This window comes from Phyllostomus discolor, chromosome 9 (genome assembly GCF_004126475.2).
Source record: "Phyllostomus discolor isolate MPI-MPIP mPhyDis1 chromosome 9, mPhyDis1.pri.v3, whole genome shotgun sequence".
Taxonomy (NCBI): Eukaryota; Metazoa; Chordata; class Mammalia; order Chiroptera; family Phyllostomidae; genus Phyllostomus; species Phyllostomus discolor.
In genome coordinates, this window is record NC_040911.2 from 80,687,847 (window position 1) to 80,712,391 (window position 24,545).

Consider the following 24,545-nt stretch of genomic DNA (forward strand, 5'->3'; position numbering starts at 1 on the left):
ACTGCTCTGGAGACTTACATATATTAACTCATTTAACCTTGACGAGTAAAGTAGACACTACTCTTACCCTCACGGTACAAATGAGGAACTGAGGCACAAAGAAGTCAAACAGCTAATACAGGATGGAGCCTAGATTTGGAGCCAGTCTGTCTGACCCTCCCCCTTAACCACCCTGCCAAGTGTCCTTTCCCATCCTCCAGCACTTAAACCCTCGCTCCCCGGAAGGAGGCCGCTCATTTAGTGTGACGAGAAAGTTTTATTCCATCATCTGATATGGAGTCAAGTAACAGTGCGGAAGTTAGTATATGCAAACCCATGTATCGTGACCAGGGTCCAAGGTCTGTCACCATATACTCTCTCGTTTCTTCGCCCATCCCAAGCCAGGACAGGCATTTGACCCCTTCCGGGGCTTTCTCCTGGCCACCGCACTGGACAGAGGCTATTAAGACCCTCCCCTGGCCAGTAGCCTGAGAGAAGGGAGGAGGTGCGACAGATCCATCCAGGCAGTCCCAGGAGGCGACTCGCAATGCCATTGCGCGGTCCAGTCCGCAGTCCGCAGATCCCGGGCGCTTGCTGCTCTCTGGCGGCCGGAGCCGGGAGCCCGGGGACCCGGGAATCGCGCCTTCTACACTGCAAGCACCCAAGGGCACCAGCAAGTGACAGAGAGGCTGAGGAAAGGGTGGGAGGAAGGGGGACGCAGCTGAGGGGAAAGAGCGCGGGAGGAATCGCAGAGCGGACCACAAGCAGGGAGGGTGGACGTGGGCACCCGCGGCGAGGCTGGGAGAGCTGCCGCGGTGCTGGGGTACGCGGCAGCACCCCACATTCTCCGGACCCCCAAAAGCCTGCTTGCTGAGAGCGCAAAGCCCCTGTCCCTGGTGAGTGTGGCGTCACCTACCCCCGACGCAGGCCGCCCCCTCTCCTTCCCCGCGCTGCCCCTCCTCCGTCCCGCCCACAGCGCCCAGTAGCGAGCGCTGCAGTGGCCGCCGCCTGCACCACCCGGGCGGGGAGCCGCCGCTTCTCCCACTCGCCTAGGCACACTCAGAAAGCGAAGCGCACCGGCGACCCGGTTCTTCCATCCGACTCGGAGAGCCCCGGCCGCTGCCCCTGCCGCTTCGCTCCGCTTTCGACCAGCAGCGCTCGGAGTCCAGGGAACTTGGGCAGGACTCCGACGGTACCGGCGCGCGGGACTGGACCAGAGCCCTGCGGCTATGCCCGGCACCCCCCTCTCTGACTGTCACTTGTCCTGCGTCGGGGCCCGGCCCCCGACGGCCGCGCGTTGAGATGACTTTCCGCGATCTACTGGGCGTCAGTTTTGAGGGACCCCGCCCGGACAGCAGCGCCGCGGGTTCCAGCGCGGGCGGCAGCGGGGGTGGTGCGGGAGGCCCGGCAGCCTCCGAGGGCCCGGCGGTGGGCAGCGTGCCTGGGGCTGCGGGCGGCGGCGGCGTGGTAGGCGCGGGCAGTGGCGAGGACAACCGGAGCTCCGCGGGGGAGCCGGGGGCCGCGGGCGCGGGCGGCGAGGTGAACGGCACGGCGGCCGTCGGGGGTCTGGTGGTGAGCGCGCAGGGCGTGGGTGTGGGCGTCTTCCTGGCCGCCTTCATCCTCCTGGCCGTGGTGGGCAACCTGCTTGTCATCCTCTCGGTGGCCTGCAACCGCCACCTGCAGACGGTCACCAACTATTTCATTGTGAACCTGGCCGTGGCCGACCTGCTGCTGAGCACCACAGTGCTGCCCTTCTCGGCCACAATGGAGGTTCTGGGCTTCTGGGCCTTCGGCCGGGCCTTCTGCGACGTGTGGGCCGCCGTGGACGTGCTGTGCTGCACCGCCTCCATCCTCAGCCTCTGCACCATCTCAGTGGACCGGTACGTGGGCGTGCGCCACTCGCTCAAGTACCCCGCCATCATGACCGAGCGCAAGGCGGCCGTCATCCTGGCGATGCTCTGGGCCGTAGCTCTCGTGGTGTCCGTGGGGCCTCTGCTGGGCTGGAAAGAGCCGGTGCCCCCTGATGAGCGCTTCTGCAGCATCACCGAGGAGGTGGGCTACGCCGTCTTCTCCTCTGTGTGCTCCTTCTACCTGCCGATGGCCGTTATCCTAGTCATGTACTGCCGCGTGTACATCGTAGCGCGCAGCACCACGCGCAGCCTCGAGGCAGGCGTCAAGCGGGAGCGCGGCAAGGCCTCCGAGGTGGTGCTGCGCATCCACTGTCGTGGCACCACCTCAGGTACAGACGGGGCACGCCAGGGGATGCGCAGCGCCAAGGGCCACACCTTTCGCAGCTCGCTGTCGGTGCGCCTGCTCAAGTTCTCCCGCGAGAAGAAAGCGGCCAAGACGCTGGCCATCGTCGTGGGAGTCTTCGTGCTCTGCTGGTTCCCGTTCTTCTTCGTCCTGCCACTTGGTGAGTGACGCCTCTCCCACCAGCCTGCTCCCTTTCTCCCTGAGCCTGTGGCCGTGCCTTCTTGGCACCCAGGCTTGGATGGCGCTCCCCGGGGGGGCAAGTGGCTCTCCACCTGAACATAGAAGGTGGACTTAGCAACCTCCCTGGTCTTTCAGACAGATGCGTGGCAACGCTTTCTGGGGGACAAACAAGAGGTTCTTCGTGCTTATAGGATTTGTATTATGGGTTTCTAACTTTTCTGTCCTTACCCCTCTTCATCGACCATTACAAGCCTGGGTTCGTTTTACACCGTGGACCCGGCTAAATATAAAAGGGTAGTGGAAACCTGTGCCAGCGTTTGCCCATAGTATGATCAATAGTGTATATGCCTATCCACAGATTAACACACACACACACTCCCAGATAACTGTCAACTCTCAAAGGTGGGCTCACAGAGAGGGTGGACCTACACTCATTCATGGGCAGCAAGCCCAGGCCAGTCAACATGTACATCAGCAGGCACCAGAAGCCACCTGCTTTCTCCCAGCACTCATTCAGTGTGGAAGCTGGCCCCATGTCCAGACCTTCCCCAGCCGGTGTCTGTGAATGCCCTGGGCTTCTAACTGCTTCAGGCTCCTCTTAGAATTGTGTGTGGGTAAGAGGAAAAGGGAAAGGGGCAAATTAGCAAATGGAAGGTTAATGTTGTTCTACTGTCATCTCTTACATTTACTGAGTCCTTCAGCTCTTCTGGAAAACTCTCCTCTGCCCTCCACAAGGGTCTCTGCAGTTCTGGGATGTGGGCAGCTGTTCTCAGGGGTTTCCTCCCACAGCTGAGGGCCTTGCTGGAAGCCTTGAGGCTGGGTCAGCACAGGGAAGAGAAGGACAGCATTTCCGCAGACGAATTTGCCCTGAGTCATTTCACCCCTGGCTGCAGCCTCAGCAGGCCCAAGCTGGGCCCTCCCCTGCCTTCCCCAGTCCTGCTGCTTCCACACTCTGCAGCTGAGTCGGCAAAGGGACAATGGTCTCCCTCCTGCTCCCTTGCAGGCTCTCTCCACACAGAGTGACCTTTATGAATTATAAATTAGTGTCACCATCTACAAAAACCCCTCAATGCTTTCCCCACTGCCCTGGAGAAAAAAAATCCAGACTCTCTACCATGGCCTATGAGAGGGTGACCTTCAAACTTATTATTGTCCAAACCAAAATGAAACACTAGGAATATTTGTGTTTGAACCACAGGCATGAACCAGGACAGTGGGGACAAACCCGGACAAGTGGTCCCCCTCTTTGCCCACACCCCTCATGCTCTTGCATTTGCTCTTCCCTCTGTCTGGCCTGGTCTCCTCAACCCCTCCCAGCTAACTCCCCATCTTTCAGGTCTTGGCATGAATGTCTCTTCTTCAGTAATCACATCTGTGTGTCGCTTGGTTTGGTGTCTGACTTCTCCCACTGGCCCAGAAGCTCTGCAAGAGCAGGGTTATGCTGGCTCGGTTGTCACCAATCCACAGCACCCAGCTCAGTGCCTGGCATATGAAGAGCAATAGACCCCAGCAGCAAGGACCACAGGCTCTGGCTCCAGATAGCCTGGGTTCAAATCCCAGCTCCACTTCTGACTAGCTGTGTAACTTCCAGCAAATCCCTGAACTTCTCTGTGCCTCTCTTTCCTCATCTATAAAGTAGGGATGGTGGTGATGGTTATAATGATGACTTACAGGGGGGTTACAAGATTTCAGTGAGATATCATGTGTGACTGTAACTGTGGCACGTGGTGAGTGCCATGTGGGCCATTGCTTTTCTAGTATATGCTCAGTACAAGGTAAGAAATGGATAAATCACTGGCTTGAAAATCACCCAGCCAGAAACTGTTGTAGGGGTAGAGAGAGGGAGGGAAGGGAGTAGGGGGAGGCAAATAGGGGCAGGAGAAAGTCCGGGTGGCCCCCTTTAGAAACCTCCCACTACTCAGTATTTAGAACCCCCCAGGCCCAGTACCTGGGCTCCTTTCCCTGCCAGCCAGCTCCTGCTCTGGCCTCGCCCAGCTGTCCCCTGTCATCCCAGGTCCCCTCATCCTCCTCCCGCCCCTTGGTTCACGCCAGCCCCCTGTAGGAAATAAACAACCTGTGTGTAGAATGCCACCTCCCTTTATGGTCTTTTAGCTTCTTTTAAAATTTTTAGTTACAGAATAATGCAGAGATAACAAGAAAACAACACAGCAAATGCCCTCATACCTGTAATCACCCATACAGAACAGATGTTCGCATTTTGCCATATTTGCCTCAGACCCCTTTTTCTCTCTCTTTTCAGAGAAATAGAGCACGGCCACCACTAGGTTCCTTTCTCCTTCCTTTTTCACTCCCACCCTCCCCAAAGGTAAATCTGGTATTTATCACTCCCACACGTTTATGTTCTTCCCACAAATACCAGTGCCCACCATAATAATAATATATTGTTTTGTGTGTCTTTATGGTGTATGTAAATCCCACCATGCCTTGTGTATCCATCTTCAGTTTGTCTTTTTCACCCACGTTGTGTCGCTGAGCTTTGCCCACACCCATGCCGGCTCGCGTGAGCAGCAGCACGGTGCTGTCTGAGAGCCCTCCGCAGCATGTTGACGCCATCTCCCGCTGAGCGTTCCCTGTCTCTAATTTCTCACTGTCACAATCAACACTGCAAAAGGCTACTGTTGTCTCAGGTCTAGATCACGTGTCCCCTCTTCCAGCAAGTCATTCCTAAATTTCCATGGCCTTTGCCCCCGGCTGGTACACACTGCTCTTTCTCGGCTGCTCCTCAGACCTGGCCTGGGGACCCCAGGGGGGTGGGGCAGGTGTCCCTGTCTCCTCCTTCCTACTGGTCCATGCCCTGCACAGCCTCCCAGGGCACCTCTCTGAGTCCCAGAGCAGAGCCCATGGCTGCTGGTGGAGCTGAGCTGAGTGGATTCTGGCAATAGCAAACAGACAGGACAGAGGCCAAGCAGGGACACTGAGTATTCCAATTGCCATGATGTGGCTCAGAGGGCGGATCACAGAGAGAACAGGACAGAGCCTGAGTTAGGGGAAACAGCAGACTGAGGGCTATGCAGGAGGGACTGGGGCCGGCAGGACCTGACACCCCCAGCACTGCGCCCAGGCCTGGGAGGAGGAAGGCACTACTGAAGGAACAGGGAATATTCTGAGCAGCAACTTGGGGGGGGGGGGGCATTCAAGGTGGCATCTTGGTAGAAGGTGCCAGTATGTGGTGGGGGTGGAGAGCATTGGGAACTTAGGTAAGGGGGCCAAATAGGAGTGGTTGCAGAAGCAGGAATGTGGGGTACAGTCTCCCAGAAAGAGAATGGGGATGCAAGGAAAAGACAGGGTTTTGGGACAGGGCCTGGGGGAGCTCATACTTTGAAGAAGTCAGGAGGAGGCAGAGAAGCAGGAAGCCAGGAGTGACGCCTTTCAGCTCCCAGGCACCAGTCCCAACACCAGGTGTGAAGAGCAGCAGAGATGAAGGGGTTAAGAAAGAGTAGTGGTTGCCAGCAAGGGCCATAGGCCATAGAAACAAAGGCACCCAGTAGGACCAAAACCCAGGGGGTGTCAAACAGACCCAGGATGCTTCTTACCCAAACCTCCAGACCTAAAGCCAAATGGAAGCTTCAGGCACAGCTGCAGTAGTGACATAGCCAGTGAGTGGCCCCAACTGCCCAGAGGTCACTGAGGACCTTAAGAAGGGAACCGGAGGTCCCAGAGGGACCTTGGCACAGGGGATGGTTGACTGCCATCTATAAACCTGAAATGCTATGTGTCAGGCCAGAGCAGCAGCAGAGAGAGGCACTGATGGGGTGTCCTGAACCATGGGGACTCTGGGGGCTCAGGTCAATGGCCAGGAGAGACTGGAACATAGACACCAGCCACCTAAAATCCTGAGGGGCCTGAAGAGGGGCTAGGGGTCATCCCCCACACCTCCAGCTGCCTCCTTTCCCCATAAGGAGCAACTGAAGGGCATGTGATAGGCAGGCAGAAGGTCAGCTCAGTGAACCTGAGACATCACATGTCTGACCCTGCAATTTCGGGCAGCAAGCCCAAGGAGGGCAGCACCTGCCTTTCCAGAACACCTGGGGAGCTGTATAAGGACACGAGAAATACCACTCACCCCCATGAGAGGGCACCCACCTGCCTGGTGGTCTGTACTGATGCCCAGCAGGGCCGTCTGCTCCTTGCAGAATGATTGCACATCCCGGCTTGCCCAGGACAGTCTTGGTTATGCATGTTGACCCACATGACTACTAGTAGTGCCCCCTTTCACCCTCAAAGATGTTCCAGTCTGGACGACAGAGTACATGGCCCCTTCCTGGGGGTAAGGGTTCTTGGCAGCCCTGACCATGACAGATACGTACCTCCTGCCCATGCCACAGCAAGCTGGAACAGGACTGGGCACCTGAGAAAATCACAGAACATTATGAAAAGGTCCCTTCTTATGAGAATCCTTTAGCCCAATGTCCAGAAGAGCCCAAACTTGCAGAGCACGTGTGGGGACAGGCAGCAGTTAGGGCCTGCTGCCTGCAGACTTACATGGAGGAGCCCCCAAAAGGGAGTCATGGCAGGGGTGGGGGCCACAGGAAGTGCACCTGATGGAAGCCTCGGCCCCGGACACGTAGTGCAAGGGTCCCCTCACCCACAGCCTTTTGGTGTAGAAATGCCAGTCACCCTCCCTGCAAGCAAGAGGGGGACAGAGGGACTGTAGGAGCACTGCCCCAGGCAGGAAAGTACCCATCTACAGAGAGCTCCCTTCCTCTCCCAGGCACCTCCAGAGGCCCCATCTCTCTTGACGGTCTCATGGAGGCAGCACCTCACTGAGTCTGGCTTTGACCTGCCTGGCAAGTACCCACAGCCATGCCCAGAGGTGGACCTGTCTACACACATACACACAGAGTCCCGCCCCCTGTCATTCCTAGTGACCACAGACAGATGCCCAACTTGCACACTCAGCTCCCTTTTGTTGGGCAGATCTCCAAGCCTCACTGGCCTCCTAGTTGGCCTCCAAATGTGTAGAGTGTGTCAGTCACCCAAAGCAGCCTCAGAGGCTCAGAGCCCATGGCCCCGCCCAGATATGCCCCCAGGTATGTCAACTACTGGGAGGCTCTGATATTGGAAGTCCTAGGACACACTGGGACTCCAGCCATGTGCGATCCATATGAGGGGCTCCCTTCTGTATGATCAGCCTAGGTCCTGTGGTATTGCTGCCTCCCTGACCACCACCAGATTTAGTTAGGTGACCCCTCATGTTTCAAACACTCTGCCATACCTTTATCACAGTGCGCAGTTAATGTTCTTACACATACCACCAAGTATGAGGGCAGAGAAAACGGTGCATATGCAGGCATAGAGGAGTGGAGGTATTTGAGGGTCACCCTGTGGTTTGGGACACCTGAAATGTAGAATCTATGAGAAGACAGGTCACAAGGTGAAGCAAGATGTCATCAATCCAATAGATAAATACATCGAGGTATATTCATTGACTGGACTACTATGCACCTAGTAAAATAACAAACCTGGTGCCCATAGCAACGTGAATGAGCTTCATGGACACTATGCTGGGTGAAATAAACCAGACCTGAAATTAAAAGCTAACATATTATATGATTTTGTGTATGTGACATTCAAAAACAAGTAAAGCTAATCAGTGGTGATAAAAATCAGGATGGTGGTTACATATGTAAGAGAGCCAGGTGGGTAGCATTAATCAGAAGAAGTGCACAGAAACCTTCCAAGGGTCAGGAATATTCTCTCTTGATCTTGGCAGTAACCACATTGTTGTATGCATATGTAAAGTCATTAAGCCATACTCTTAAGATGTATGCACTTCATAAACTTATGCCTTCGTGAAGAAAAGGAATGTGGGAGCAGACAAGAGGAGGCTTCGAGCCACACTGAGGAACTGGCATCCATGCTGGAAAGCACACTTTGGCAGCCAGCTGTGGAGGGTAGACTCAGCACGTGCATCTGCAGAGTATTGGCCAAGTGCTAAAGGACCCATCTCCACAGGCTCCCTGCGGTCGTGCAGGGGTCTCGTATAGGGATCTACAGACACAGGAAGAGATGTGGGGTGCTTCAGGTCCTCAGTAATGTCTATTCTATTCTGTCCCTTGTCCCAAAAGCTTGAAGAAGGGGTTGGCATTACGCCTGCTATCTGTGCCTTTGTGGCATCTGGCATGCAGTAGGTGTTGAGTCAACGTGCATTAGAGGGAGGAAATGACAGGACCCATGGCCTCTTCACATCCTGCAGTGACAAGAATCTGGGTGACAAAGACCCTCTTTATTTTTTTATTATTTTATTTTATTGTGTTAAGAATACATGACATCTCTCTCAACAAATTAAGTGTCCAACACAGTAGCATTAACTAGGCACAGTTTTGTACAGCGGATCTCTAGAACGTCCTTCTTTAAGTGAAACTTTATGCTTGCTGATTAGCAATGCTCCTCTTCCCCCTCCCTCCAGCCCCTCTTAGATTCTATGATTTGATTGCAGGCATACCTCATTTTATTGTGCTTCGCCTTTGTGCTTCACAGATGTTGTATCTTTTACAAATTGAAGGCAAGACCCTCCACCAGCAAAAAGATCACATCTCGCTTTATTGCAGTGTTCTGGAACCAAACCCGCAATGTCTCCGAGGTATGCCTGTATCTTAGATACCTCATATAAGTAGAACCAAGCAGTCCCTCTGTGACTGGCTTATTCTCCTTAGGGTAACAGCTCTCTATGTAAAGCCAACCATCCTTACTAGTGATACACTGGGGATGGCCCTCCATTTATGTAACCTGAAATTTTTTTTTTAAACAAAGCAGCTAACATTTACTGAGTGGTTACTATGAATACAAAATGATCTAGGGTTAGGGTTTTTCCCATTTTTTTAAATCATGGACAGTTTCAAACACATACTAAGTCGACAGGGCAGTAAGATGATTCCCAGGGACCTGTGACCCAACTACAACAGCTATCAACCCAAGGCCAGTCTCGGTTCACCTTGACCCTGACCTACTTTCCTACCACCACAGACTATCTTGAAGAACATCCAAACATCATATCAGTTCATCCATAAATTCTTCAATATGTATTTCAGGAAATAAGTACTTTTAAAAATAACCATGATCCATTATAACAGAAAAATAATTGTTAAATATCTACCTGGTGTGCAAATGTTGCCTATTGCCTCAAATGTTTAATTTGTTTGAATCAGGGTCCAAAAACAGTATGTCCATTGCATGTGGTTGATTTGCATCCTAGGTCTCTTTAATTGATAAGATTCTCCTTAGCCCACAGTCTGTGGGTTGTATCCCCATAGTGCCATTTAATGCGTCCCTCCTTTTCCTATACTTCCTGTAAACTGGTTTGATCAGAATCAGGTTAAGTGTTTTGGGCAAGCTCCTTTTTTTTTCTTGGGGGGGATAATATTAAGATTGGTCAAGGGTTTAGGAGCCACCAGCCTGATCCATCCATTATAAAGTGTCCCATCAACCTTTCACCTGCTGGTTTTAGCAGCCATTAACCATGGCTCTCTTTATATCACTAGGACTTAAAGTGGTGATATCTGAATTTTGCCATCCCTTGTACATTTGTTCACTAAAATTCTAAAAAGAATGCACCACTACCTGTTTAGTTACTTGAAACAGAGTCTGTACAGGAAAAGCTGATCAACCTCAACCTTGACCAAACCTTCAACTCCCTGCCCTTACCTTGCCCTCTGGTTAGTTAGGCCTCCCTTCCCAGCTACTGCCATGACCCATCACTTCATCATCTCTTGCCATCTTAAATTCCCTCACCCATCTCTTGCCTTCTTAAATTCCACCCACTTCTGTGAGCCCTAAACCTCGAATCTGACCATTCTCTCACGTGGAACACACTGGTGTGCTAGTAAATACTTAACAATTGGCTCTGGAGTGGGGGCTAATTTGTAGCACCCATTTCCATGGTGAAAATATTCCCACTGTGGTCAATTTCAAGCTACCAAAGAGACCTGAGCTGGCTTGCAAAGTTCCTAAAAATTTAACCATCAGATCTTGTGAGCCAGTGCAAACCAGTGTCTAGCTAAGCACTTGCTAAAGCAAAATCACACTCTCCATAGGCAGACTTCCTCCTCCGGGCAGCCTCGGGGTGTCCCCAGAGGTCCTACATGTTCTGTTTTGGCTCTGAATCTCTCTCAATCCCTTTCTGTCCTAAGGGGTCTCTATCTGTTACTGCTCAGCCCTCCCTCTTTTCGACCTCTCCTCTGCCCACATACACAGCATGTAGATGAGTCCCAAGCTTCCCATAAAAAAATGATTTGCCCTCAACTCTGTGGCTCCCTCACCCTCAACCCCTCCCCATCTTCTCACTATGACCTTTCCTCCTTTTTACATATTTGCAAGAATATCCTGTGCTACTTACTTCTTTTAAAAGTATTTTGATATTAGTCTTTTTTAATTTATTGATTTTTTAGAGGGAGAGAGAGAAACATAAATTTATTGATGCTCAATTTATTGTTTTTTGTTGGACCACTTATTTATTCATTGGTTGATTCTTGCATGTGCCCTGACCAGGAATTGAACCTGCAACCTTGGCACACCAGGACAATGCTCTAACCGGGATACCTGGCCAGAGTCTATTTTTATATTAATCTTAATCCTAAATGTCAGAACTGGGACTGGAATAAAATTCCTCTGGCTCTAGAGTCCTTTTTACCTCCTGTCAGGGTCAGAGGTCAGGCTTGGGCCAGGGTTCAGGTCAGTTGATAGCCATATTTTAAGCTTTAAATCTCACCAAACCCCTCAGCCCCTGCACTCATCCACCAGGCTCAGTTTCATGCTCCCTTATGCCCCAGACCCTGGGCACACCAGGGTCCTGAGCATTGCCATAGGAGAAAGTCACTTTCTGTGTGACCTGACCCTCTCACAGACCCCAAAAGACCCCCCAGAGACCCTTGAACCCATCCCTCAAGGGAAAGTCTCTGTCTGGCCCCACCTGGGCCCTGCCTCATCCTGCCTCATGAGCTACATGCCCCACCCAAAAGTTCTGCTGCAAATGCTGGAGGATGTGTCTGCCCTCCTTTTGCAGGTGGTAACCCAGCCCAACAGGGTTCCTGGGCCCCTGAGAGCTGGTATTGAGTCCTCGTGGGCAATGCCTAGCAGCTGAGTGCTGGGACTTCCAGACAGAGTGACCACTGTTTAGGTACCTTCTCTCCTCTGGCATAAGCACTGATCTGCTCAGGCCCATGAGTCATTGGTCCGTGCAGCCCCAGGGCTGAGAGGCTCATGCTCTGATCAGGGTCCAGTTCAGCTGAGCACAGGAGCCATTTGGCAGAGGTCAGCCTTGGGCACTCAGAGCTTGGAGTTTGGCCACTCCAAGGCCACAGATCAGGAAATAATGAGTTAAGAAGTGACAACAATGAATAGAAAGAAGGAAGAGAAAGAGGGAAGGTGGGGAGGGAGAGAAAGGGCAGGAAAAGAGTTGAAGGAAAGGGGGTGGGACCCAGAGTAGGACTCAGGACTCTGAGACTCATCTTCCTACCTTGGGATTCACCAGTCAGCCTCTGTGGCTCTAGGACCAGCCCTTCACCCCCAACTAATGACAGAGGGAGTAGGGAAGGGGAGGGCTGGTGCAGCCTGATATTTCATAGTTTGCTGCAAGTTTTGAGTAAGACTGGCTGTGAATTCTGACTTTCTGCCAAGAAAGAGCAAGTACCCTTCTGGTGAGGCCAAAACAGTACTATTAATCACACAGTCCACCCCTTGGTGTCAGAGCTGTCAGTCCTCAATGAGGCTTGGCCACATTGGTAACCACAAGCCTTAACTGGTATCTCAGCATTACCACCTAGGCCTGGCCATTCCTGTTTCTTATGAAAGGGAAGCAGGCTGCAAATACTCGCCCCCCCCCACCTCACAGGCTTCTGCCTCAGTTTCCCCAACAATGTATAGGCCAAACTGTCCCAGCCAACATGCCAGAGAGCAGGCTCACCTGCTAATACAGGAGAAGCCCTGCCACTTCTGGCCAAGAATGCCTGCCCACCTCGCACATTAGGTTAGACTCCTGACAAAGGCATCCCAATATAGGGAGTAGGGAAGGCGGGTGGGAGTAAGCTTGATGGAAACGCACATGAGAGAATAGGAGCAGAGTGAAGCAGCCATCTCTTTCCTGCATCCTTACTACCTCTCCTCACTGGCAGGTAAATGCAGCCACTGCCCTGCTCCAACATGCCTGTTGAGTAGAGAGAAGTGGGCACAGGTGTGCACACTCGTGCCCTGTGTTTCCTAGCAGTAGGTGAAAGAATTGGTACAGTGATGAAGGTGTAATCCCACCATTGTAGGTTGGGAAGCAAGCAAAATGGCTTAAAAACATGGCCTTGAGTGTCTTGGGTTCCATGCCTAGAGTCAGAGCCTACATAAGAACAGGGGTCCTTATGCAAGTGATGGACTGAGGGTAGCTCTCAGGAGGCACCTGTGAGGAAGGGAAGGAAGTGAGCTAGGTCAGGAAAGAGCTAACCCAGGATATGGTCTCAAACTCTGGCCTCAATCTGGTCCCACTGGAGCCACAGAGCAAGACCAACAGCACAGAATTGTACCACCTGGAGGCAAGGAAGCTGGCCTTCTCTATCCCACATCAGCCTGTCCCTGGCTGTGAGCTGCCCCTTGGTGGGGAGGTGCCATCTCCCCATTGAGGTACCTTCTCCCAGTTGAAGCAGCTCCCACTGAGTGAGGGCAGTTCTCCAGAAAAGAGGATACTGTGAGCCTTAACAGCCAACATTCACAGCAGCTAAGGACTGGGGACTCCTAGGCAGGGCACCAGCAGCATCTACTTTGAACCTTAGAGGTGACTTTTGAGCAAAGGCTTGAAACGGGGGAAGGACATAGCCAAGAAGCTTGGTGTTCCTCTTAGGAGGTGGGGGTCTGTTTGATGCTCTCTCTTGAGAAGTGGCTCATACAAACAAGCAACAGCCCAGCTCTTGTAGGTGTTCTGGATGGATATGTATATGCAGTAGCCAAACCCGATGTGGCAGGCCCCACAAGGCACCCTTGAGGTCATACAGGAGGCTAACAAATGCCACCTAGCCTGATGGAAGCAGAAGTAAGATTTGCTCAATATACAGTCCAGAAACTACCACCACCTCCCCAGATGCCCAGGGAGTGGGGTTAATCACAGAAACACTCCTGGAGAAAGTAGTTTCAGGCCTGAGTCTGAAACCAGGGAAGACACCCACTATGGAGAGAAGAGGGCCATCATGGCCTGGCCAGCATGTGAAAGCCCAGAGCTGGGGCTGGGGCAACTACCAGCAGAATAAAGCAAGTGTGTGTGGTCTGACCACCAAGATCTCTGGAAGACCAGGGGAAGTTCTATTTCTATCTTTGCATGATGATACAGGAAGGCCAAGGGCTTTAGGGCTACACTGACACAAGTTCAAAACCTGCCCCTGCCCCTTGCCCTCTGGAGATAACTAAATCTTTCTGCACAGTAGGATGGCAGTGCCATGAAAATGAAATGAGAAGTATTTACAGGGACCAGCATGGAGCCTAGTAGGTACTGAACCCTCAGAAAAGCATTAGCTCCCATTTCCTTCCTCCTCACTTTAGAGGCCACCTAACCAAACATCACATATTCATTCATTCAACAAATATTTTACAGTGACTGCTCTGGGTCAGGCTGGGATGAAAGGAATAATTAATAGCATCCCTGCCTTCGAGAAAGCTAAAGTCTAGTGGAATGAATAGAACAATCATATACTTTATTAATTAAAGTAGAGGCATTCGTGAAAAGGTACCTAACCCAGGCTTGGTCAAGCAGGATGTGTGACCCAAAGCTGGAGGGGTAGGTGGAAGGAAGCAGAAAGCACCGTGGGAGCAGAAGAGACTGAGCAGAAAGGCCAAAGGGGCCCAACCCTGTGAGAAGACCTGCTTGTGGCTTCATGTGGCCTAATTTGGAGAGAGTTAAGATCAGCACTGGGTCCTAAAAAGCCTTGGATGCAACACAAGAAAGTTTGGGCTTATTCCTCAGAGCCACTGGAAGCCACTCACAGTTTTCAGAGGGGGAAAACAGAAAAACCTTATGACTTTTTTTCTTTTAGAAAAAGCATCCAGCATCTGTGTGCAAAGTGGACAGGACAGGGGACCACTGGGGGCTATCATAGTCTTGCAAACCAAATGAGATGCTAGACTCAGCAAAGGCTTCAGGAATGATGTGAAGAGAGGGACCCTAACTGGAGACAAAGTTGAATGCACTGGACATGGTGACAAGTTGGACATGTAAGGCAGAGAAAAAGGATTCATTCAGCAAACTCAGCAAGTGCTGAGCACCTACTGTATGCACAGTGTGCCCATGAGGTCTTCCAGGTGATAGGAGGACAATGCCAAGAAAACAGACGCAAGTCCTGGCCCATGGAATGATGGCCACAGTAAAGAATAACTCAGATAGTTTAGGGGAAGGTGATGAGTGCTGTCAAAAACAGTAGAGCCAGTTGAGAGGAATGGGGGCACAGGAGGTGGGGGGAGGACATTGCAATTTTAATTGGGAAGTCAGAGGGACCTTACTGCCTTCACAAGACTCTTCTTATAAGGGCACTCCTACATCTAGCAGTGGGAATGTGAGGAAGAGGCAGCATAGGAAATTGACAAGGAGTCAAAAATCCAAGAGAGTGGCACCCTGGAAGCCGTGGTGAGGTGACAAGTGTCCAGAATATACCAGCAAAGTGTCTTCAGGTTGGGGACCTGTGTGGGTTGGGGCTGTGGGGCAAAGCAGTGGAGTGAAAAGCAGGTAGGGAAGAGGAGACAGCAGGTGTGAATGGAAAGGGTAGAGAGTCTGGGGGTGCAGCTGTGACAGAGGCAAGCTCACAGGTGACTGATGGCCCAAGAGCACCACAACACAAGAAGGGCATGGGCTTTGTGGGGAGTAGGAGGAACAGAGACTCCTTTCTTACTGGGGAGGAAGGTTTGAGTGAGCCTCCAACTTCTTTGGCTTCTGTTTTCTTCATGAAACAGGAAGTAAGGTCAAGTGCTCTAGAGAAGGTGACAGGGCAGCCACAGGGCTTGTATAGGAGCCAGTGCAGGCATAGGGGAGAGCTGGGATGCATGGTAGCTGGGACCAGGGTGATAATAGGGGATGGTGCACAATGGGGGAATTCTGGGACTAGTAGGAGTTGGTGATGGTGGGATGCAGGGTGCAATAGAAAGAGAGGAGTCAGAATGTATGCAGCACCTACAATGTGACAAATATGCTGTGAGAGCTTCCCATTTAAGGTTAAGATAGACAGAAAACTGAAAAGTGGGTAGATATGCTAGGGCAGTGGTAGGGGGCAGTGTACAACTAACTTTGCTCACTTGGGTAAGGATGGAGTGAGGAAGGCTTCCAGGAGGAAGTGCCATGAAGCTGGCACTACCAGGTGAAGAAAGTGGAAGGGCATCCAAAATGAGTATGTGCAAAAGGCATGACTAAGGAGCCTGCTGTGGCCAGAAGACAGTGAGAAGTCAGTGTGACCACTTATCTGATGCCCATAAGGACAAAAGTCAGATGGCAGAGAGAAGCAGGATCCACAAGAGAAAGGAGAGCAAGGAGGTGATGCTGGGCTCTGGGAAAGAGAGGTGGGAAGGTAAGGGAGGGAGTCCTATGAGAGCCTCTGGTTCCAGTAACAGCTGCCAAGACTACTTAGCACAGTTGGACTTCATGCTTTCAAAAAAAGGCTATGGGCAAAGTGGGAGCCAACTCAGGGCAGAAAAAGGGACTACCAGGTACTGGGAGAGAGAGCCCACAGCTTCCGATAGAGGCTTTCCTGTATCTGAGCTACAGGTGCTGACAAAGGTGTGTGCTAGGCAGCTGGAGAGGGATGCAGAGACAAGATACGTGGGACAGCTGGTCAACCCAAGAGCCATAACTCAGTGGCTGGGGAGGAAAAAGCTGAGAGTGGCCAAGAAGGAGCTTGTCCATTGATGCCCCCACAGCAGGGCAGCATTGCAGGGACAATGCCTGTGAGCCAAGTGCCCATCCTCAGGGGTCTCAGGACAGTTCCTCATCTCATCTGTGACATGCAAAGGGAAGGGAAGTGCCTGCCCACAGCCCTCTCTGACCCAGAGATCCTTGCAAGAGGCTGTACACTGAGAAAAAGGGAGGTAGGGAGGCACAGGAGGACACTGCATGTAGCACTCTAAGCAGACGTAGTTGTGAGACTCAGAACTGCCAACTATGAAGAGAACAGGAAATGTCCCTTGGGAACTACTGCTTGTAGAAGCTGGAGCCCAAAGCACAAATGTCTGTATTTTCCAGGCAAGATGTCTGTGCACAGTGGGCAGAGAGCAAATAAAGTTGTGCAGATGCTATTGGTGCCTCGCCCATCTCCCTCAGACCTTTGGTGCACTAGTGGGCTAACTTCTGCCCAAGCACCTGCCTTTGTCTCTCTGCCCAGGGGCTTTCTCTGCCCACCAAAATCCTCCTTGTCCACACGCACAGCAGGTAGGACTTGTGGAAAATGAACCAATAACTTATGCGAGTGGGTGCATAGATACCCCACATCCCTCACCCCATTGGTGGGAGGGGGCAGGGGAATAAATCCAAGGTTCCTATTCTCCACTGTCTCCCAGAGTCCTCAGGAATTCCGTAACACCTTTTATTGGCTTTCTTCTCTTCCCTGTCTTCTTTCCCACTCCACTACTAGTATTCATTTACCTCCCAAATTAACAACTTGCATTTGAATCCTTGTCTCAGGATCTGCTTCTGGAGGAGCCCAAAGTAAGATAGAACGTCAGCAGGACAGAGTAGGAAAACTGGGGGGCTGGAAGCCTGTTTGAGTCCCAACTCCATCTGTGTAAGGAATCCCCAGCTGGCAGCAGGCTTCCACGCAGGTTGGTTGAGAATATTAGAGTATTAATGGTTACAACACGGCCCGGCTCACGCAGTGTGCCATGTCACCCACCAATCCAAATCAAAACCACACTGATATCAGTGCCCTTTGGCCGGCGTCAGGCTTGTCGCTGAAAGCATAGTCCACTGATTTGTCATCCTGGGCTAAATATAAAAAATTGCGGCCTGAGTCAGAGAGTTATTTTCAGCACTCTGTCTTACTTTGCAACCACTGAGGGATGCTATTCGGGAGCTGCTTTCCTGGAGGCTGAGGTAAATGCTGGTGGACCCCATATTCCAGGGACAACTACCTGACTCCTCTCCCAGGGGATACCGTCTCCTCAACACACCCTGACTGATGTCCCAGCCTCCCTCAAATCTATCGGGTTCGGGCTTCTGCTTCTGGCTACTCCCCAGAGCTGGGAAATGGGTCCCTTCCAGGCCTGAGGTCTCCTGTCTCAAAAGCCACAGAAACAGGGAGAAGGGGAATATTTATTAAGAACTTAAGTTCTAGATCCTGAAATTTATGAATCTTCACAAAATCCCTGCCAGAGAACTATTACTGTGTGTACTTCACGGACAATGAAGATGAGACTTAGCTAGCCAAATAACTTGCTCAGGGTGCCGTGACCATGGTTTGCTGCAATGGTCATGCAATGCTGCAGAACCTTTCTTTTCCTCCAGGGGTCTCTTAGCACCTGGAGTTCTCTGTATGGTGAGAGGTGGGTGATATACAAGGGCCCCAGGTTCGAGAGCAGGGCATGGTACCTCTGCCCCCTCAATCAGGGAGCCTGCTCTCTTTTCTTTGAGGGGAAGGGAAAGAGAGAGCAGGTCCCATGATTCGTGAAGGACCCCTACCCCTGGTCTGCTCAGCCTCTTGGGCACCAGCAGCTTCTGCCCGGAAATGGACATTCCTGCCACCTACCCTCTACCTCTGCTGCTGCTGCTGACCAGTGAGGCTGAGAGAGTGGCCTTCGATTCCTGGATCATGCCTTTGCATTTTGTCAGGTACTTTATGGAGACACGACTCCTTCGGGTCCATGCTGGAAATGCCAGGGGAGAGGTTTACAGGACGGTCTTCCTGGTACAGCTCAGGCACTGGGGTGCCCCCACCTCACCCCCTCCCGCCTGGCACTGCTCCCTCAAGCCACCCCAGAAGCCTTCCTTCACCACTCCCCCTGGGACAGCCCTGCTGTCCTGAATTCCCACAGCCACGGGTATTGTTTACTGAGGTTTAATTCTAAGTCCTATCTCTCGCCTGCTTAAAAATATCCAGGGCTTCTGACCACAAAATAAAAGCTAAACTTCCCAGAGCCCTTCTGTCCCAATGAAGTTTTCTGAACATATCCTATGCGACACTCCCAGGCCCCAGCCCTGTTATTCTCTTGCCCGTCTGTCCTTTCCGCTCCTACACCCTCCACCTACCTGTCCTGGCTGGCTCCTGGCCATTCTCTGAGACCCCTGGGAAGCCCCCACCCCACAGGCTGAGCACCACCATCACCCCACCTGAGTGCCCATGACATTGGACCCACGTTACTCTCGGGGAGCAGGGCGACGTTTGCTGTGAGCTCAGCGCAGTGCCTGGCGTGGGGCAAAGCCTGGCTCAGCGTGGATCGGGGGTTCTTACCCTTTGTGGGCTAGGGGCTACTTAACAGCCCTTCTCAGGGCCACGCTTTCAAATGCACTAAATAAAATCCAAAGGACTGCAAGTAAAACTGATTTTATGGAACCTGTTGCCAGAATATTTTTTAAATGAAATTTGTGAAGTAGTCGTCAATGTGCTTTTCTATGTCAAGGCATGAAATAAGGTCTAGAGGTGCGTTCCAATAACCATCCTCTCTAAATGGTGAGGAGCATGGCTGACATTTCAAAACAACTGCAACAACCGAATGTGATAGAAAAATATCTGCAGGACCAGCAAATATTAGACTGAGCCTTAGGAAACTGCCGGTGTTGCACCAGTTTTGGGCTACAAAAACTGTAATTTCAAATAGTTTTACCCAATTCTCTCTTCGGTTTGTTGCCTATGCTCCTCATTGAAGGAAATACTCAGTTTCAGGTGGTTGTGAGTAAAAAACTGAAGATGACTCTTCTTCCCCATCCAAGTTCATGGACCCCCTCCAATTATATCAGGAACCACTTGGGGAGAGATACCTTGGCAACCCCTAGTTGATCACTTAGCCAGGGCCCGGGGAGGTCGGGGAGGGTCGCCCCTTGGCGTCCAGGGGCTGCCTGAGCCTCCTTCCTCCCAGAGCATCTCTCTAACCTGCCTGGGTCTCTGCTCCCTGCAGGTTCCCTGTTCCCGCAGCTGAAGCCCTCGGAAGGCGTCTTCAAGGTAATCTTCTGGCTCGGCTACTTCAACAGCTGCGTGAACCCGCTCATCTACCCTTGCTCCAGCCGCGAGTTCAAGCGCGCCTTCCTCCGTCTCCTGCGCTGCCAGTGCCGGCGTCGCCGGCGCCGGCGACCCCTCTGGCGCGTCTACGGTCACCACTGGCGGGCCTCCGCCAGCGGGCCACGCCCCGACTGCTCCCTTGGCCCGGGGGCCGCGCTCCCCGGAGCGCCCCTGGCCCTCACGGAGCTCTCAGCCTCGGGCTCCCCAGACACGCCTGAGGTGCAGGCTTCCGCCACCGGCTGCGGAAAGCCGCCCCGCGCTTTTCGCGAGTGGAGGCTGCCTGGGCCTTTCCGGAGACCGACTACCCAGCTGCGTGCCAAGGTGTCCAGCCTGTCGCACAAGATCCGCTCCGGGAGTGCGCAACGCACAGAGGCCGCGTGTGCCCTGCGCTCGGAGGTGGAAGCTGTGTCCCTTGGCGTCCCCCACGATGTCTCGGAGGGCGCCACCTGTCAGGCCTGTGAACTGGCAGACGACAGCAACCTCCGGGAGACTGATATCTAAGGACCACCCCCCACCCAGCTAGGCCGGGGATGAGGGTGTGCTGGGGAGGCGGATAAGGTAGGGCGAGGACGAGGGCGTGCGGAGGGAGTCTGGCTTTGTTCAAGTGACCCATGCGGACCAGGGACTGGAAACTGAGGCGGGGGTGGTGCACTGGAAGTGTAGAAGTTTATGGGCCCCCACGTGGACACAGTTGCCCCAGCTCCTCCTTTCGGAGGGAGGGGTTGCGGAGTCCATAGAGCCATTTGCTCCCAATCTCTTTGACAAACACTGCCCCGTTCATGCCTGGAACCCTGGGTAGACAGCCCCAAGTATGGCCGGGCAGGCCTGCCCTTCCTCTTGGGGAGAAAGGGGCACAGAGGCCCTGCATGGCTGCCCCACCGCCTCCCTAGAGAAGTCATTGGGGCCAGGGCTTCTCAACGAACACCGTTTCTCCTTACTGCCAACTGGAGGAACCTTGAGGACCTGTCCCCGCCATCCACAGCTTTGGTGGCAGATTGGACGACCATTTTACAGGCCTGTTGTATCTACCGGTGGACGCACTCTCCCCTACCGGGACTCCATGCGCACCCCCCCACCCACCCCGCATCACCTGGCCCTGCCCCGCCTACGGCCCCCAAGGGCCTTACTGTTTACACTCTGTACATAGCTCGTCGTGCCTGTGCCCATCACCTCTCGCCGGATCCAGAGCCGTCCAACGGGGAGAACTTTATTTGTCATTTTGAGACATATTTATTGGTAAGAGTACTTCTATTTTGTCCAAACTGTGCAAACTGTCCCTCTTTAGCTTACAGTCTATAAAGAACTTCCTTTTTTTTTTTTTCTAAAATTTTTCAAGTACCAAAGGCCCACGACAGGATAGGGTGGGGGTTCGTTCACCTTTCTAGTTTCTACTTAACTGTCTCTTTAAGCCAACGGCTGCTGTCCTTTGGGACTTGTAGTCTGACCAAAGGACTCTGGAGGGGGAGGTTGTTGACTTTTAAAATTCTCGTGATTAGTCTTGGACCCAAACAGTAATCATAAGCACAAATTTTCACTTTGTCAGCCTCCCCAGATGTACCTATGACACTCTGGGAGCCTCCGTGGGGAAGGCAGCCACCAGCTAAACGGGAGAAACATTACAAGAAAAAATATGCAAAACCAAGTAGGCAGGTGTACCTGGTGAGTGAGAGAACGCCTATCTAGAAACCGTGCTTGTTGGCTCTGAGTAAAATGTCCAACACACCATATTCCCAAGAGGTTGCAAGTAATTCAGTCTTCAGCTGGATAATATTGACCACATACACGCAGCCAGCATGGGAGTAATGGCTTGGTCCAGTGGATCCCTGAAAAAAGAGCTGGTTAGATGATCCCCTAGGGAGTCTGGAGTTGGGGTGTTCTAAGAGTGGAAGATCCAGCTGCTGGAGCCAACATTTTAAGCCAAAAGTTTCCACTCTGTAGCGGGAAGGTAGTCTGTTTGAAAGGTCACCACAACTTCAGACCCCTCACTCCAATTTACAAGCCATGACCAATATCTCGGCTCAGGAATTGACATTTCACCCTGTGGGAACAGCAGCTTCTGGACTTTCAAGCCTGGCATTGCCCCCCCCCCCCCCCACACACACACACCCCAGAGGCACAGGAAGGAGAGTTTAAGGTGGGTACTGGGAGCATGTTGCATACCCCAAGAGGGCCCTTCTATGCAGCACATTGGCCACCTTAAAGGCAGAGACACTGGGGGACAGCCCCTGTGGTCTCCCAGAGGTGAGGTTGTTGGTCAAATCAGAGGTCAACAATGGAGCAGACCCTAGTATCAGAGGGCTGAACATTGGACTCCTGGGCAGGGGTCAATGGCAGGGGAGGGTCCCTGAGCAGGGTGAACATTAGTGACCCCATGCCAGGGAAGTTGAGTCCAGAGGAGGTCAACAGTGGGAGCAAGGGAGCAAGGTGGGGAGGAAGACTTCAGGAGAATTTTTTAGGTAGGGGTGGAGACCTCCTTGCCCCCATGACAGTAGGCATGGAGGCAGGCAGTACACGAAGTTTAGCCAGTACTTTCTGTCGGCATGATGATCAATCAGCAAAACATGTCCGATGTTCAAGCTTCAGCCCCCATCTCCTGGGCATGGAGGCCCTCTGCACACAGCTACCTCTTCCTGTACCCCCACACCAGGTGTCGAGCCTTCAGAAAATGGCAGAGGGCTACAGAGTGCCCAGAGAGGGCACGCCACAGCAGAAGCATTCAGGGGCCCAGCTCTAAGCATCAATCAAGCACTGAGCTGTTAAGCTTGGTTGCAGGACCTGCCAAAAAAGTTGTAGAGTGGCCAAGAAGTATGGAGAGCATAGCAACAACCCTTCTGGAGGAGGGAGCCTCTTGCAAGTGATTTGGGGCATTTGGGAGAAGTGCATTCACTGCACCATTTCCTAGGTGCTTGGGTGCCCCAGCCTCCCACCCTGGCCCACATGACTCATTAAAGACTGTCCCTAAAGTGCATATTAAAAAGTGGGGCCTTTGTCTCCAGGCAGCCACTATGAAATGTCAAGGTGATTGGGGAAATGAGGGAGACTCAGTACCCATCAAAATGGGAATAGGAGTTCTTTGCACAATCCTCAAGAAATGGGGAAGTTTGTTAGTGAGAAGGGCATAAGCCTGTGAGATGTAACAGGGAAAAAAAAGAAAGTCTCCAAACACATTGGCATTTGTCCAACTGCCCCTCCCCACCCCTTTACTAAGCCTCGTTCCTGCTTCCCACCCAAAACCTCTAGCTCCAGTCCACCCTCCCTCTCAAGCTGGGCTCTTGCCACCCATCTTGCCTTGCTTCCCACACTCTTCAGGACCTCTGTCCCCAGCATTCCACAGAGCCACTTTTGCAAGTCACCTGGGACCTTTCATTTCCCTAATCTCCTCCCATAATCTGTCTCTACTGCAGTCCACACTTGTGGCCACTCCTGCTTGCTGAAATGTTCCCCTCCTGCCTGAGCCACGCCCCTGGGATCTCTTCTGGTCCCCTGACCACACTCTCTCCAACTCCTGCGCAGGCGCCTTTCTCTGTCCTTAAATGTCCCCCAGGGTTTTCTTCTTCCTTTTCTCAACCCTCCACACAATCTCATCCACTCCAAGTCATCTCAATCTCAAATATAAATGGCTCCCAAGAGTCTGACTGTAGCTTCAGATGTGTGTCTGGATGACGCCCAAACACCTTAAATGCAAGCCCACTCACTTTCTGCAAAGCCATCTCGTCCATTCCTTGCAGCCACGACAAGGCCACTGGTGCTAGGGCTCCTACTCCCCGTGGCCCTGAGCCTGCCCCACCGTCCTCTCCACACTTCATCATCTTCCCAAGATCTCCTTCCCAGATCCCCCACCCAGAACTAATCCCCGAGCACTCATTCCTCAGTCTTCCTGGTAGCTCACACCAAAATCACCCTGGCCTACAGTCCAATGTTAGAATCCATGTCTGTGTCCTTCAGGAGTGGGCTGTCCCCAGGGCTGCTCAGGACTGGTGTGAGTGCTCATTAAATGTTGGATCTATGGATCCACTGACCCTTCCCTGCAACCCTGCGCACCTGATAGCTGATTTTTGCGAGACCCTCACCCCATCTGATCCCATCAATCCTCAAGGAGCTAAAGCCTGTGTCTTCCCCCAAGCAGAGAGCCAGCTGAACCCTGGAGCTCTGCAGGAACACCTGCTCCATGCGCCTTCCAGCCCACCTAAACCTCCCACGTGGAGCCCCACCTCTCTGCATGCGTCTCCCCACCACCCCTACACCAGGTGCTGACAGGCACTGAGGAAAGGTTGGGACCTTGGTGGCTGTCCCCTCAGTGACCTATCAGAGCTCTGACTCCTCAGTGCCCTCCTGACCCTGTTTCTATTCCCATCCTATTGCTCCCCCCCAGGGGTTACATATTCACCATCCACTTGGAAAGAATTTCTTTCTTTCTTTCCTTTTCTTTTTTTTTTATTCCTTTGGCTTTGGGAAGCACAAAACCAGATGCTTATAAAGGCTAAACCGGTCCTGCACTCAGAGTAGCTCTCTGGGGAGCCTCGTGGACCCAGCTGGGACTGGGAGTGGGGTCTTTGGGAAGGGAGTGTTGCATTCTCCTGCTGGTCTGGGCTGGTGTTTCTTCCCTTTCCCCACTGACCCCTTGGCAGAAGCAGGGAGACAGGGACCCTGGCCTACATTCTCAAATTGCTCTGGTCCAGGGGAGAATGAATAAGACATTGCAGGAAGAACTTAGAATCAAGAAGAAGTCTAGACACTGGGGCTGTGACAGGCTGAGCTTTCAGAGCCAAGAGCCAGGAAGAGGGGTGCACTGGCGGCAGCTCCCCCTGGAGCAGGGGGACCTCCCCCTGCCATTTGTGAAAGTCTTTCTGTTACCAGTGGAGTTAGAAATTAGACCTCAGTCTTTGAGTTGGGCTAAGAAAGAATTCAGAGCCAAGAACTCAAATGCAAGTGAAACTTTACTTAGAAAGTCACAGA

General features: G+C 52.6%; 1 protein-coding gene across 1 annotated transcript; it reads left to right on the top strand.

Moving 5' to 3' along the window:
- The first annotated feature begins 213 nt into the window (after positions 1-213).
- ADRA1D (adrenoceptor alpha 1D) lies at positions 214-20,907 on the top strand. The gene is made up of 2 exons (XM_028524389.2): positions 214-2,392; positions 19,489-20,907. The coding sequence occupies exons 1-2, from the start codon at positions 1,282-1,284 to the stop codon at positions 20,088-20,090; spliced, it is 1,713 nt and encodes a 570-aa protein (XP_028380190.1). The 5' UTR covers positions 214-1,281; the 3' UTR covers positions 20,091-20,907.
- The last annotated feature ends 3,638 nt before the right edge of the window (positions 20,908-24,545 follow it).